The 15,034-nt window shown below is 33.7% G+C and overlaps 2 protein-coding genes and 1 pseudogene across 2 annotated transcripts; 2 read left to right on the forward strand and 1 right to left on the reverse strand.

Moving 5' to 3' along the window:
• Positions 1 to 1,819, forward strand: LOC108814225 (protein C2-DOMAIN ABA-RELATED 9-like; annotated as a pseudogene).
• Positions 1,820 to 2,477: 658 nt separating this feature from the next.
• LOC108814226 (MLP-like protein 31) lies at positions 2,478 to 3,522 on the reverse strand. The gene is made up of 2 exons (XM_018586748.2): positions 3,236 to 3,522; positions 2,478 to 2,945 (listed from the first exon to the last, which is right to left on the reverse strand). The coding sequence occupies exons 1-2, from the start codon at positions 3,447 to 3,449 to the stop codon at positions 2,668 to 2,670; spliced, it is 492 nt and encodes a 163-aa protein (XP_018442250.1). The 5' UTR covers positions 3,450 to 3,522; the 3' UTR covers positions 2,478 to 2,667.
• A 6,748-nt stretch (positions 3,523 to 10,270) lies between these two features.
• LOC108818230 (auxin efflux carrier component 3) lies at positions 10,271 to 13,538 on the forward strand. The gene is made up of 5 exons (XM_018591129.2): positions 10,271 to 11,914; positions 12,004 to 12,089; positions 12,563 to 12,720; positions 12,878 to 12,954; positions 13,045 to 13,538. Exons 1-5 carry the CDS (start codon positions 10,419 to 10,421, stop codon positions 13,109 to 13,111), a joined length of 1,884 nt encoding a protein of 627 aa, XP_018446631.1. The 5' UTR covers positions 10,271 to 10,418; the 3' UTR covers positions 13,112 to 13,538.
• Positions 13,539 to 15,034: the final 1,496 nt, after the last annotated feature.

Below are 15,034 nucleotides of genomic sequence, written 5' to 3' on the forward strand. Positions count from 1 at the left end.
ATGGAGAAGGAAGGATACGTCATGTCATGTCATGTGTGAGAAGGAAGAGTCCTAAAGAAAGCAAAGGAGCAGCGATGAAACCGGTCATCCGAAAACAACGGATGGATCTGTCGATATTGTTTTTGGAAGTCCTCATCGAATCAACGTCGAATGTTTCTCGTAAAACTCTCGCAAAATCAACGTCTATCGTTTCCAGTTTTGTAAATTACGTCAAATCCAAGGCAAGGGTTTGTGTTATTCTTCGATATCTCATTTGGGTATCTCTTGATTTGAAAAAATTCATTTTTGTTTGTTTGTTTGTTTATGGGTGGAAATTGCAGCGATGGAGGATAAACAGCTAGGGGTTATGAGAGTTTACGTGAAAAGAGGGATTAATCTTGCGATTCGCGACTCCACGACCAGTGATCCTTATGTTGTTGTCACATTGGCTAATCAGGTTTCTGCCTTTTGATACGCATTGTTTTGGGTTTCATTCTTTATTGATTATAGCTTATTGCATTAGAGTAAATGTGAAAGATTTATGGATCATATAGACTTGTTAGTTACATGACGGACTGATTCACCATGTGACGGTTTTGGTGGCCACAACCATGTGACAAAGATCTCAACTTGATTTTCGTTTTATGTCTTCTTTTATAAATGACAAACATTTGTTTTCGCAGTACACAATCTGGTTGAAGGGTCAATCTTGTTAAACTGATAACATTTGTTTGTTTTTTTTTCTTTTAAATTGAAATTAAAGTACATGTCTAGTCGACTATCTTGTTGAAGGGTCAATCTCCCAAAATGATAGCATTGGTATCCTTGAAAATGATAAATGTAATCTTATTAGAGGGTCAATCATCTCCCAAAGCTGATAAACATTTTTATTACGTTATCATGTTTAAGGGCCATCTCTCGAAGTGAGATAGTTAGCTGTATCAAATTGATTAATGTGATCTGAGATTTAAGAACTTTGAAATGGGACATGATTGACTTGGCTCAGATTATTGTGTCTTTGTGTTTGCTTCTCTCAATCCACCATTTTTACCTTGCAATACATTTGTTTAAATCCATTTTATGTCATTTCTTCAGAAAGTGAAGACGCGTGTGATCAATAGTAACTGTAATCCAGTGTGGGACGAACAACTGGCCCTTACCATCAAAGATGTGACTGATCCAATCCGTATGGTAAGCTCTCGCATTTCTTTTGGATATCTTTCACCAGATTGCCTGGCCTTTTGGCTCATATTATTCTTCTGTTTACGCAGACGGTGTATGATAAAGACAGATTCTCGGGAGATGACAAGATGGGTGATGCGGAAATAGACATGAGACCGTTCCTAGAAGCGCATCAGATGGAGTTGGACTTCAAGAAGCTCCCCAATGGTTGTGCAATCAAGAGGATCCGTCCAGGGAGGACCAACTGTTTGGCTGAAGAAAGCAGCATCACTTGGAGCAACGGGAAGATCATACAAGACATGATTCTTAGATTAAGGAATGTGGAGTGTGGGGAATTGGAAATCATGCTAGAGTTGACTGATGGTCCAGGCTGCAAGGGTCTTGGACGAGAAGGTATGTTAATAATAATAATCCTTTGTTTTTTTATTTATTTAAATGCGAGCATTTTGCTCTCTTAGGATCGAAGAAGACATCATGGATGCAAACAAAACAATTGGACTAAGATGCAGTAATGATAAACAGAGACGTTGAAGATGTGGTTGTTTTTTTTTTCTGTTCATGCAAAGACTAGTTCGTCTTTGTCTCATCAGATATTTTGTATTTTTTTAAAAAGGCTCTGCTTGGTCTTTAGTTGTACATCTCGAATCTAACCCTAAACTCTTAATATATATATTATGTTTCTACTATTTAAAAAGGCTCAAGCTTTGTTTGTATTGCATGGATCTTCCTCCCAACTAATGCCCTTCTCTGATCGAATACTAGATGCAAGTATTCAAGAAGTTTATGCAATTTTTGTTGTTTTTTGCTGTGATTTGTATGATCAATTCTATCCCTGTTTTATTAGTTTCTCATTGTTGTTGGCTCTTTGCGGCTTTGTTGTATCCTCCTCTAATGGAGTTTAAACTCTTCTAAATTAAATGCAAGTTGGTTTGATCAAAGAAAAAGAAGCAAGCCCTGATTTACTAGAACCTCTCCAAGTTTCTTCTTTTGTTCAGGTAACGTGCGAGATATAGATGGAATGAGTGTATATTTGTTGTATATCCACACAAATATATATGCAGGGTTGCTTTGTTGAAATGTAATGAAAATGTATAGCACCTTCTAGTCGTACTGTGGAAAACAACTGTAACCCAGAGTGGAACGAGGAACTGACACTTGCGATACAAATCTAACCATGATATGTAGCTTTGTTGTTTGTGCTAGTTCATTACCTAAATTCAAACCTGGATATTTATTTGTTATTGATAAAAGAATATATGAAAGTAGAAAAACGATATTGATCCGAACATATATCACATGCTTTATACTTTTATTAAAGACAAACATAATACACTTTAACAAACAAGAAAGTAGAATACGTGCATATATAATACAGCACTTCCATTTCACAAGTCACTCATATATATTATACACTCGTTATTTATTGAACTTTTTATTACTGAAATCAACTTGCTTCAACCATGCACACAAGTACTGATAGGAGAGTCGCGCGAGGAGTACTCTCCTCTATTCCTCAGACAAGAGATGTTCGTCGATCTCTTTGGAGACTTCAACGCAGAACTGGAGGAGAGTCTCGGGATGAGCAACCAAGTCGCTAATCTTCTCATACTCAAGGTGCCAGTGCACAATACTCCCTGGCCCTCCGTGCTTAGGAGTCACCTGGATCGTGATCACGAAGCTTTTGTACTCTTTCATCAGATCACCTTCTATAACCCTGAACGTGATCAAGTTCTTATCCGGCTCCACTGCCTCGATTCTCTCCTTGGCCACCTTTGCCTCCCCATCTGCACCAAATTATTTCAAAATGTTAATATTATTTTGGATTAACTTTGAGAATAAAATGTTAGTTCAAAAGCTTATTATTATAAGTACATATATTCAAGTGGTAGTATTATACTGGTCATCGTCTTGTAGAGGGGGGTTCTGAAATCAACTTAAGCTAGACAGAACTGTTTATATTGACATTACATGATTTGGTTTGTGGCATACCTCATATTATTAGACCTAATAAATCTTTGTTTAGTTAGAATCCAATGATCATAAGAGAAAAATTGTATGAATTAAGTATACTTGCCATGAAAGTAGTTCCAGTAGACGATAGAGCCGACCTTGCCCCAGTCACCTTCGTGCAGATCACAACCTTTAATCTTGCCTGGAGATGCTTTGGAGACATGGTGTGGTCTCCCGGCGAACATGTGATGAAACTGTCCAGCCGAAGCTTTGATCTCCACGTCTGTCTCAAGCTTCCCGACCATAGTAGACGCCTTGGTTATTGCCGCCTCAGCCATTTTTTCTACCTCTGATAATGCTTATCTTGAGTAAAAATTGGGATATGAGAGAGGAGTGAGTTCCCTAGTGACTTCTTCAGTCCCTATTTGTAGTGTGATAGTTGAGTAACTGTTGATGAGGAAAAGTTTGTTCATTAAAATAACACATCCACATCATTTTAATTTTACACCTGCCGTATTATTTTATATTGCTTTTTGTATTGTTTATAAACTGATCTATTCATCAATCACACAATGCACGTCGTTACTTTCATTTTCGCAGTTGTTAAATCTCTGCTCAGATATACATAATTATTGGCAGCAGGTAGCTCTGCTATTCTAACTTTGCTCTCTTTTTTCACTCTGCTTTGTTTTTTCTCTAGAACTTCCATTATCTTTTAGTTTTATAATGTTTAAAACCATAAGTTTGTAATCAGATTTTCTTGGTCGATACATATGAAATTTGAAATGGTCACAGTGAAGATGTAATTCAACTTTAAAACATCAAAAACGCCATAGTCAAATATTTTGCTGTCATTAACTAAGAATTAACTATCCTACTTCATTTTCTAGATTCAAATAAAGTTTGAAATTAAATCTCTTTTAGTTCTATTTCATTTATCATTCTATAGTAGAGTAAAAAATAAAGTTATTCCATAAATAAACAAATAAGATTTTATTTATTTATTATTCAATTTTTCATTCCAAACAGAGTATGATTAAAAAAAAGTTCAACTTCCTGTAGGTTTATTCTAGTTTAGTTAAGAAATATAGCAATACATTGAAGATTCTGTATTGGTTAGAAAATTCACTCAGAAGCAATTTTTTATAAAGAAAAACATTAACCCATAAGAAAAATATTTATTGAGTCCATACATTTTTTCTAGACATTATTGAAAAGTAACTTTTCAAATTTGTTTATTTGTCACAACCACCTTTATTTCAGAAAATAACATAATTTACTAAAGAGTATAATCAGTGATTGATCTAGTAACTTTTATAACTAGGGGACATCATTATGACTCTCAATGTAACAAAGCCAAATGCAGGATAAATGCAAGTCATCGATAGTGCAGATTGGACTGTATTATTTTTTCAATTCAATTTTCTAAATGCAGAACAGAATAAAATCATAAGTTTTACATGCAAGATAAATTTTGTCATATTATTGATTTAGTGATCTGCAGGAGAAAAAGAAAAGATACCAAAAACATGCTGAGGGCCAATCAGATTAGTTTGCTTTTTTCCTTTTTCTTTATCTCACCTATAAATATATTCATTTAATTTGTTCTTTCACTTTAATCAAGTACTATATTTCATCTCAAAAGTACATTTAATATACTGTTCAAACTTTTCAGTTTTATTATTATTTTTTTTAAATACAAACTTATTTTATATATTTATAAATACGTTAATAGAAAATTATGTCTATGTATATTATATATTCACAATTTTATATAATTTCTATATAGTAAATATTTATATATGTTATTTATATATTATTATAATATATGCTCATAACAAAAGTTATATAGTATTTAGTTTATGAAATATGTATGTATAGTTTATTTTTATAATTGGTAATAATTAAGATAAATAGAATAATATTAGTTTTATGGTTGAGGCAAGTGAGATGAAAAACAAAAACTAGATAAGAAAAATTTATGACTAACATTGGAGAAATAATTGAAAATACATAATCAAACAAATATTAATCAAATATGATAATTTATAAAATTAGTTTGATCAAAAAAAAAAGTTGACGGATTCCCAATAAACTTCGAATTTCAATGTAATTTATACTTAATTTCGAACAAATGCAGATCAATTTAATTTAATAAATTATTATATTTAAATAAATGTTAAATTTTTAATAAAAATTAAATATTTAAACAAAATGCAATTATTTTATATAAGTAATAAGTATTAGGGGTGAGACGGATCCAAATATATGGAAAGTTTTGGGGTATTAAAGTCTGCATCAAGATTCGTCGAATCCATGGATTTAGTATCTAAATTCGTGGTTTTCATATATCCAGAATCCGGATATCCGTCTACATCGTACTATCTATCTACGTGTATCAGTATCTGGATTTGCAAAAAAAAAAAACTATTTTAAAATTAATGAAAATTTTAAAATAAATTTTAAACAAGATTTATAATATATACATATACAATATTAAAATATATATATTTTACGTATAAATATTATATATCAAATATAATTATTAATAAAAATAAAATTTAAATATATTTTAAAAATATAATATTATTAATATTATATATTAAATATTAAACAAAACATAACTTCTTATATATAAATAATAAATATCATGTTGACAAAATAACAATAATATCATCATTTTAATAAATATAATGAAATTAAAAATTAAATGAAATTTTTTACGAATTTGGATAAGGATATTAAAAAAATTTAGGGTATACGGATCAGAATTCATCGGATCTATGGGATTTAGAATTTTAATTTTGAATTCCTGGTTTACGGATCCATATCGTATTATCCGCGGTATCCGGATCCGGTCGTAAAAATAATTAAAAATAAATTTTTTGAAGATATTAAAATTCTTAAAAATAAAACATTCTATGTAGTTTAAAAAATTTAACTAAAACGGGCATTCTCTAGAACGACGTTGAACAACGGATTTGGGCTTAATACCCAAATGGGCTGGATAGCTTAATACCCTGAAACTTGAAAAGCTAGTCATTTCTGTTCTATCAAACTAGAAATGAAATATTCACAACAAAATCCTTAATATAGTATGAATACTTAAATTCTTTTCACTGGTAAAGTATATTAGGTACAGTTATATTACATTTATTTTCTTGTAAAGCTTATTTTAATATTACAATTTCTCACTGGGAGAATTTAGTAAACGAACGATGTACACTCGGGACTGGCTAGACACCTACGATATGTCATAATTGGCTTATTGCCTATTCTTTCATTTGTTTTATAAAATATTTTATATAAAATTTATATTGAAAGAAGTAACAAGAAGTTGTTCCCATATTTAGTATGGAAGCAAATTTTGAAATAAGAATAAATATGCAATATCCAAAGTTTGTTTTCGTAGACAACTCAGAGTGACTGACAGAGGAATGTGTGTACTCTTCATATTACTGCATGAGGAAGATTGCCCATGTTGAGTCTCACGAGCTTTCATTATGGACAATGGACTTAACGCCACTTTTTACCCTGTTTTCTGACGACGTCCATGTGGACTGGTTTCATTGGTCAGAGATTATATTTGTTGCATTGCTGATGAAAAACAATAATAACTAAAAAAAGTTAGATGGGTAAAATAGGGTACTGTAGTAAGTAGAATTAAGAGACCTCACTGCATTACATAAATGAACGTTTCATTAGTCCGATGGATGTCTAAATGATTTTTTTTTATAAAAACAAGACCCAATTTACCCAATTTATTTAAGATTTTGTTTAGTTCTTAACTTAATCGTTTTTCTAAGAAAATTCATGCATTTCAAACAAAAGAAAGAAGAATTATGTCACCGTCGGTTCAAATTCGATATATTGCAGTATACTCAAGAAAATGAATCACATCATCGAGATGAGTACGTTATAACATGTGCAGTTGATTTTCACACTCACACATCTGTCATTCTCTTCTTTTTCATTTGCTCGTGAGCTTTTAGTCTTTTGTCCCAGATTATTAATCAATAATTGACGATCAAATACTTTCTACTATTCAGTATTTTAAGAGTTTCTTTTTTATAGTTACGACAATTTCAGCCTCTTTAATTCTCTTGTTTTTTTTTTTTTTTTTTTTTTTTTAACAGGGATGTTCCGCAACCCGTAGATCCGTAGACACTTCCGTAGCTTTCCGCAACCCATAGGCCCGTAGTCACTTCCGTAGCTTTCCGCAATCCTTAGGCCCGTAGTCACCCCTGGCCCGAAACCAGCCGTTACTAATACCCATTACCCAAGAGCCCAGCACCAACACCGCACTTAAATTTAAACTTGGGGATGGCGTAAAGCATTTCGTGGCCACAAGGGGTATTCGAACCTGGATTCTTATCGGCGTTGGAACTGCCTCAAAACCAGTAACCCACCACCTTGTGGTTATTTAATTCTCTTGTTTAGTCACCAGTACCCATCATTGTCCACTTTCAAAATTGTCTAATTTTTGTTTCACTTATTTGAAGATCTAAAACCAATACTTGGGACTATTTCTAATTGACATCTATATTTTTCTTCAAAAGAAGAATTTCTTCACTATAAAGATCACTATGAAGATCAAAACTCATCTTTATAATATAGTCCATCTATTTTGAAATAAAAATATATAAACAAATTGAAAAAAAAAACTTTGATGAATAAGATTTTTTATAATCACCCTAAACAGAATCTTGAAAAAGAAACGAAAATAGGATGAAATTCCACAACTGATTTGTATTTAAATGCTAAATCATTAATTGTGTTTATTTCATACGAGTGGCTTATTTGTGTGTCTTTTTATGTTTTTTGTAAATTCTCTTCGAATTATGTTTTGTTTTAATAGTTCTCACATTATTAGAACCTTGTTTTGGTTAACAGAATAACATCTCCTAAGAGGACAATATCAATTATTCTCCTTACAAAAAGTTTAGTTGGTAAAGTCCAAAACAAAAAAAACTTAGTGGTATTTACTACATTGAGCTTTAAAAACGAAAATATCTACGGAAAAAATTTCTATGACGATTTTTTAAAATTATACTAGGGACATAATTATGTAACTTTTTGCAAAAAAAAAAAAATGCAAAATACGACTTGCAGCTGAAGTAGTCTAATTAAGGAGTTGAGCACCAGTAGTAAGCATCAACTAAGCTCGGTTTGAATTGTTATAATTGCATTCGTTGATTGTTCAACATTTAGGTCGTCAAGTCCATCATTTAGTTAATATTCCAACCATATCATCAAATTGTAATTTAAATATGATCGCTAAATCTCCACCAACAGTACCGTTCTTTTTTTCTTCCTAATGTGTGTGGTTGATCGTGTGTCCTTGTTTCTGACCTATGAAAGTTGATAAGTACATATCTCAAAGACAATTGGAAGCGTAAGTCTTATATTAGCTTACATTTCGTTATCGTTCCTGCAATTCCGTATATCAAGGACGAACACTATGTTAAAGTTTGACTTAAAAGAATAGAGTTTGACTTGTAATTTAACCTGATTGTAGATACACATGTGTGATACACCTCTTTTAGAGTTATGACGCTATTTTCACCATATATGGAAAAGTTCTTGGCTTACTGAGTTATTGGTGCAGCTCTACTGGTAGCGGAAAAATTGCTTCCAGTAACATTGGTTTGTAGGTACTATATATGCCATTTTCGTAATTATATATTTGATACTTCCGTGTTTCCCGTAGATATTCTTGTACTAGCTAGAGAGATTGAATAAACTTCTTGTTAATGAAAATGGTTACGCTGACCTGTGAAGTGCTTCCAAAAGTTCCCTAATCTTATGCCCACATTTAGGATTTGATATTTGGTTAACTGAAGCCATTTATTATTTTAATATATGTATATATGTATTATTTTGACTCGTGATGAGAAAAAAAACTTGAATAAATAACGCAAGGACGACAGATTTTATATTTATATATCTTTATCGCAATTAATCATCCGTGTTTGGACTTATTTGTGGAAGTTATGTCCAGTGATGAGTTATGCAGAAAGATACAGACACACTAAGTCACAAGAAGGTCACGACATTCTCTGTCTCAACCAATTATTTATAAGGAACTCTAGTTGTGTACTTAAACTTAAAAGGTAGTATTACCCATACATGAAAAAAGTTTACTATAATAAAAGGTTAAAGTAAGACATTTTCTTTACATAATAAAAAGTGATTTAAATTACAGATTGGCTAAATATATAACACGGTAACCTTTATAGTAACTAAATTCAGATTTGAGTTGATTTGAACAAATAATTGAGAAGGGACGTATATCATGAAGCTTAGCAAAGACATTAGCTTAATGATGAGACTAGACTAAAGTATATGCTCCTATAAGGAGTAATTGATTGTTGCCTACTTCACGGGACAAATGAGTAAACCTAACAATAACATACACTTGACGCCATTAGCCAAATTCCATTTGTGCCATCCAACTCCATGGTGGATCTTCTTTGTCTCCAGCCCATCTTGTCTCCAAAAATTTTGAGTGATTACTTTGTTAGCTTTTCATTTTTATATGAAAATTTCGAATCCTATTTTCGATATTGAATTATTACTTTTGTTATTGTCTAGGGTACATATATATACTGAAATTCGTCATTTAATCATTATACAAAAATGGATTAGTTAGAGGATGTGAAAGAAAGGTGATGTGAAACTTATACCAAAGCAAAGAGGAGAGGGGACATAAGAGAAAAAGGTATGTCTGCGATGCCACATGTAGACTTTCTTTTTAAGATCTAACTTAGATGCTATTTTTGCACATGTAAAACTGGTGCAGACTACAACTTCTATTTTACACAAGTTTTCTCCATATACATTTTCATCGACAAGTTTATTTTGATGCTAATTTATTATTGTATTATAAATAATAAGAATACACAAAAACATGTTCCATTTATTTACATATTAACCATTTGGTCATTTAACCAAATAAATGAAACACTATAGTTATTACTTAACAAATTGACCCAATACACTGTATAGCAGCTATTCTACGAGAAGAACAATGATGTTAAAAACGATAATTAAATTTTCAAAAGAATAAGAAATTAAAACAGTAATAAAAATAAACAAATAGGTAAAAAGAAACTTTGGGGTGTCAAGTATTTGCTGTATAAAAAGAGGTGTAAAGTGGCTATCACTCCTTAAATTATATCCTCAGAGCCAAAGTTGCTCACTCCTTCACACATGCTCAAGTCCCCACCTTCTTCTTCTTCTTCAGTCTCCTTTCATACCTCCACACCATTGCTTAACGTTTTTCTCTCTAATCAACCAGAAAGAAGATGATCTCATGGCACGACCTCTACACGGTCCTCACGGCCGTGATACCTCTCTACGTAGCTATGATCCTCGCCTACGGCTCTGTACGGTGGTGGAAAATCTTCTCACCTGATCAATGCTCTGGAATCAACCGCTTCGTGGCCATCTTCGCCGTCCCTCTCCTCTCCTTCCACTTCATCTCCACCAACAATCCATACGCCATGAACCTCCGTTTCATCGCAGCCGACACTCTCCAAAAAATCCTCATGCTCGCTCTCTTAGTCCTCTGGGCTAACTTCACCCGCTCCGGCAGCCTCGAGTGGAGCATCACGATCTTCTCCCTCTCCACGCTCCCGAACACGCTCGTCATGGGAATCCCTCTCTTGATCGCCATGTACGGCGAATACGCCGGTTCGCTCATGGTCCAAGTCGTGGTCCTCCAGTGTATCATCTGGTACACGCTTCTCCTCTTCCTCTTCGAGTTCCGCGGTGCCAAGATGCTCATCATGGAGCAGTTCCCTGAGACGGCTGCCTCCATAGTTTCCTTCAAGGTGGAATCCGACGTCGTTTCCCTGGACGGCCACGATTTTCTTGAAACGGACGCAGAGATAGGAAACGACGGGAAGCTTCACGTCACCGTGAGGAAGTCAAACGCTTCCCGTCGTTCCTTCTGCGGGCCGAACATGACTCCACGGCCGTCTAATCTCACCGGAGCTGAGATTTACAGCTTAAGCACCACTCCTAGAGGCTCAAACTTCAACCAATCAGACTTCTACTCGATGATGGGTTTCCCTGGCGGCCGTCTCTCCAACTTCGGTCCGGCCGACATGTACTCCATGCAGTCTTCAAGAGGCCCTACTCCAAGACCTTCGAATTTCGAGGAGAATTGCGCCATGGCTTCCTCCCCGAAATTCGGGTATCACCCAGGAGGAGGAGGAGGCGGGTCTTACCCGGCTCCAAATCCTGAGTTTTCTTCAACAACAGCAAACAAAGCCATCAGTAAAACTCATAAAGACACCAGCACGAATCAGCAGACGAATCTTAACACCGACGGTAAGTCAAACAACCATGACGCGAGCTCCAAGGAACTACACATGTTCGTGTGGAGCTCTAACGGGTCGCCCGTTTCAGACCGGGCGGGTCTTAACGCCCCTGATACGGGATCAAACAATGAACAAGGTGGAAGATCCGACCAAGGTGCCAAAGAGATCAGGATGTTAGTCCCCGACCAATCTCAGAACGGTGAACCAGCTAGTATCGCGGGAAGAGAAGAAGAAGGTGAAGGAGAGAGAGCAAAAGACGCTGAGAATGGACTGAACAAACATGTTCCTAATGCGGTGCTACAAGCGAAGACAGGACTCGGAGCCGCCGCTGGAGATGAAGCAAGTCAAAGGAAACATATGCCGCCGGCGAGTGTAATGACGAGGCTGATACTGATCATGGTGTGGAGGAAGTTAATCAGAAACCCAAACACTTACTCTAGCCTCATTGGTCTCATCTGGGCTCTGGTTGCTTTCCGGTTAGTAACTAAATCGAAATTCAATTTTTGTATTCTTCAACTTCAACCGACCGGTTCTCAGAAAATTGATTCCGGTTTTGAATGTGAAGGTGGCACGTGGCAATGCCCAAAATCATTCAGCAATCTATCTCCATTCTATCTGATGCTGGTCTTGGAATGGCAATGTTCAGTTTGGGTTAGTCATCTTCATACTCTCTGTTTTATTCCTTTTTAGAGCTACTTAAAAAAAGAGTAAATCAGATTAATTTCTGAGTTTTGCATATTTTCGTTAACATATTAACCTGTTTACACGATTGTTTTATTTTGAACACTCCCCCGTACACGATAAAATAACTAAATTTTGTAGTCCATAATTTTAAATATGGAAATAAAAAATAAGATTAAAGTTTTGGGATGGGACCATCCGACAGGTGGGGCAATGGTGTGAGTGTCGTATTAGATAAATCGTTATGGTGGACGACATGGTCTCGTGTTGTTGATAGTCCTCATGGTCCCCATTTATATGGGAGTTGATTGGATTTCTTTCATATATATATAATTTTTATTATAAACATACACACACATTATTGTAAGCAGAAAGATATATATTTAATTTATTTATCGACTGATTTTGAAATTATGAACTGTATGTGAAAACAATTCGTGAAGGGTTGTTCATGGCGTTGCAACCCAAATTAATCGCTTGTGGGAATTCCGTGGCAACATTTGCGATGGCGGTTAGGTTCCTCACAGGTCCGGTCGTGATGGCAGTTGCCTCTATAGCTATTGGACTGCGTGGTGATTTACTGCGTGTCGCCATTGTTCAGGTAAAGAATATCTTACACTTTTATAACATGATATAGAGAAATTTAACATTTCAACCAAAAAAACATGATAGAGAATGTATAAAATGTGATTTGTTACTAATTAAATGTTTTTGGGTTGTTACCAAAAGTAATCTAAATGTTTTTGTATGACTTTTAGGCCGCATTGCCTCAAGGGATTGTACCCTTTGTGTTTGCAAAAGAGTACAATGTCCATCCTGCTATTTTAAGTACAGGGTAAGTCGTGGAGTATTATGATTATTATTCATAAGATCACTAATGTTATTTTAACAAAAAATTAACATAATATAACCGAATGATTTGCAGGGTAATATTCGGAATGCTTATAGCGCTTCCTATCACGCTGGTTTACTACATTCTACTCGGGTTATAAGCTTTTGATTACGTGAACCTTACAATGGATACGTGTAGAGGAGAAGGAAGAAAAAAACGCAAAAGTATTTTAACTTGTGGGTGGAACAAACTAAAAGCTTAGAGTATATAAATAAAACTAGAGAGTAGCCTACAACACAAAGAAACCCGTTCTTCTCCATATTTTACATATATAATATTTGGAGATAATAAGAGTGAGACAGTGGAACGCATATAAGGAGGAGCAAAACATGGGGCAACGAACGAGACAACAAAGATGAATAAAAAATTGTAGGAAGAAGACACCTTATTATTTTGTAATTTTTTTTGTGACGAGCAAAACGCTTTTGTTTTGATGTGTTATTTGATTAGATTTTTGGGTAACTAATGAATAGATTATTGTGTAGTTTTTTTGTTAATTAGCGAAGAAAAGTGTGTGGCTTTGAATCTTCCCTCGTTCAAGTTTTCACGTAAGCAAAATAACCGAAATTGTGTTTCAAGGTTTGAGAGCGCCTTTCTCTCCGATAACTCGCGATAAGTGATAACTGATCACTCATTGTTCATTCCTCGTCCTCTGGTCTTTTGGTGCTGCGCTAAGGTCTATGCCTAAGTCGACAGAGTCTTTTTTGCTTCTTTAGTTAATTTGTTCTGTAGGTCCTTGTGTTAGTTTAATTTTGTGCATTCTGCTACTTGTGTTTGTGTAATGTCTATCAAAAATCTTAAAACTTGGTATAAAATTTAATATTTTACCAAAAAAATAAAAAATAAATAACTGAGATTTTGATAAAGAACTGCAGCAGTGTTTATTCGTCTTAAATTAACAGAGTAGGGGGGTTTACTGATCCTTGTCTGTCTTCTGTGATAATGAGAATGGTAGTGGAAGAAATGAGTTGTACGCTTTATCATTAGTTTAAGCTGATGGTGATATAATTATTGTCCATTGTAGTGTGTAGTGATGATGAAAAATTATTGAAAATGTAAAGCAAATGAAGAAAGATCCCTAAAAGTCAAAAGCTTATGTAAAAGTTGAATAAAAAGCTGCATTCTCTTTTCTTTATTTGTTTTCGTTCCTTTATTTTTCAATTTTATTTTAATAAGATCGATTATGTTTTCTTTCAATAAAACTTTTTTCTCTAATTTTAAAATATATATGACGTTTGCACTTTAGTTTTTGGATGATATATTGAAACACCATCTAAAACCTAAAAAGATTAATCTACCATCATGATTATAAATCAATAAAAAACTTACAACTTGCAATACTTAAGAATGGAAGTACAGTTTCAGTAGTTTCAGTAATTAAATCAATATATGATTTAAAATAATATCGAACAGTGTTAAGATTGACCTTCAAGAAACGTTTTTGCATGTATGTAGGCTTCAATGGTAACATAATTTACAAGAGTTTGGGTTATGGGCATTAATCAAAAAAATTACAATTAATTAGTTTTAAGATTTTGATTTTTTTTTATGTGTTAGAGTTGAATTATACTTTTGATTCATCTTCATTGTAAATTAATAAATCAAATACTAAACCAACATCAAAGAAAATTGCATATTAAAACTCGAGTTAACTTGAACTAATATTTTATTGTTTTTTTTAATATTTTATTGTTTCTATTGTTTCTATTAGTGTTTGCTTTTCTGAATTGCAAACAATTTTAAAATATGATAGTTGTCTAATGTTTACTTTTGTTAATTAATAAAATATTCTCAACAATTGTTTGACCACTTTGTTTGGTAATTCATCGGCCTTCATAGCTGTTAGACAACTTCGGCACTTTGTGTTAATTCATCGGTCTTTATATTGTCCTTTTTTAAAATATGTTTGATTACTAAATTAGGAAGAATCGCTTACATAGATCAATTTTTTCTTTAAATAAGTGAAAACATAACTCAGTATAAAGCTATATGTTTTTTTTTTTTGAATGAGTGTCAAATTTTA

Source organism: Raphanus sativus, chromosome 7, assembly GCF_000801105.2.
Source record: "Raphanus sativus cultivar WK10039 chromosome 7, ASM80110v3, whole genome shotgun sequence".
Classification (NCBI taxonomy): Eukaryota; Viridiplantae; Streptophyta; class Magnoliopsida; order Brassicales; family Brassicaceae; genus Raphanus; species Raphanus sativus.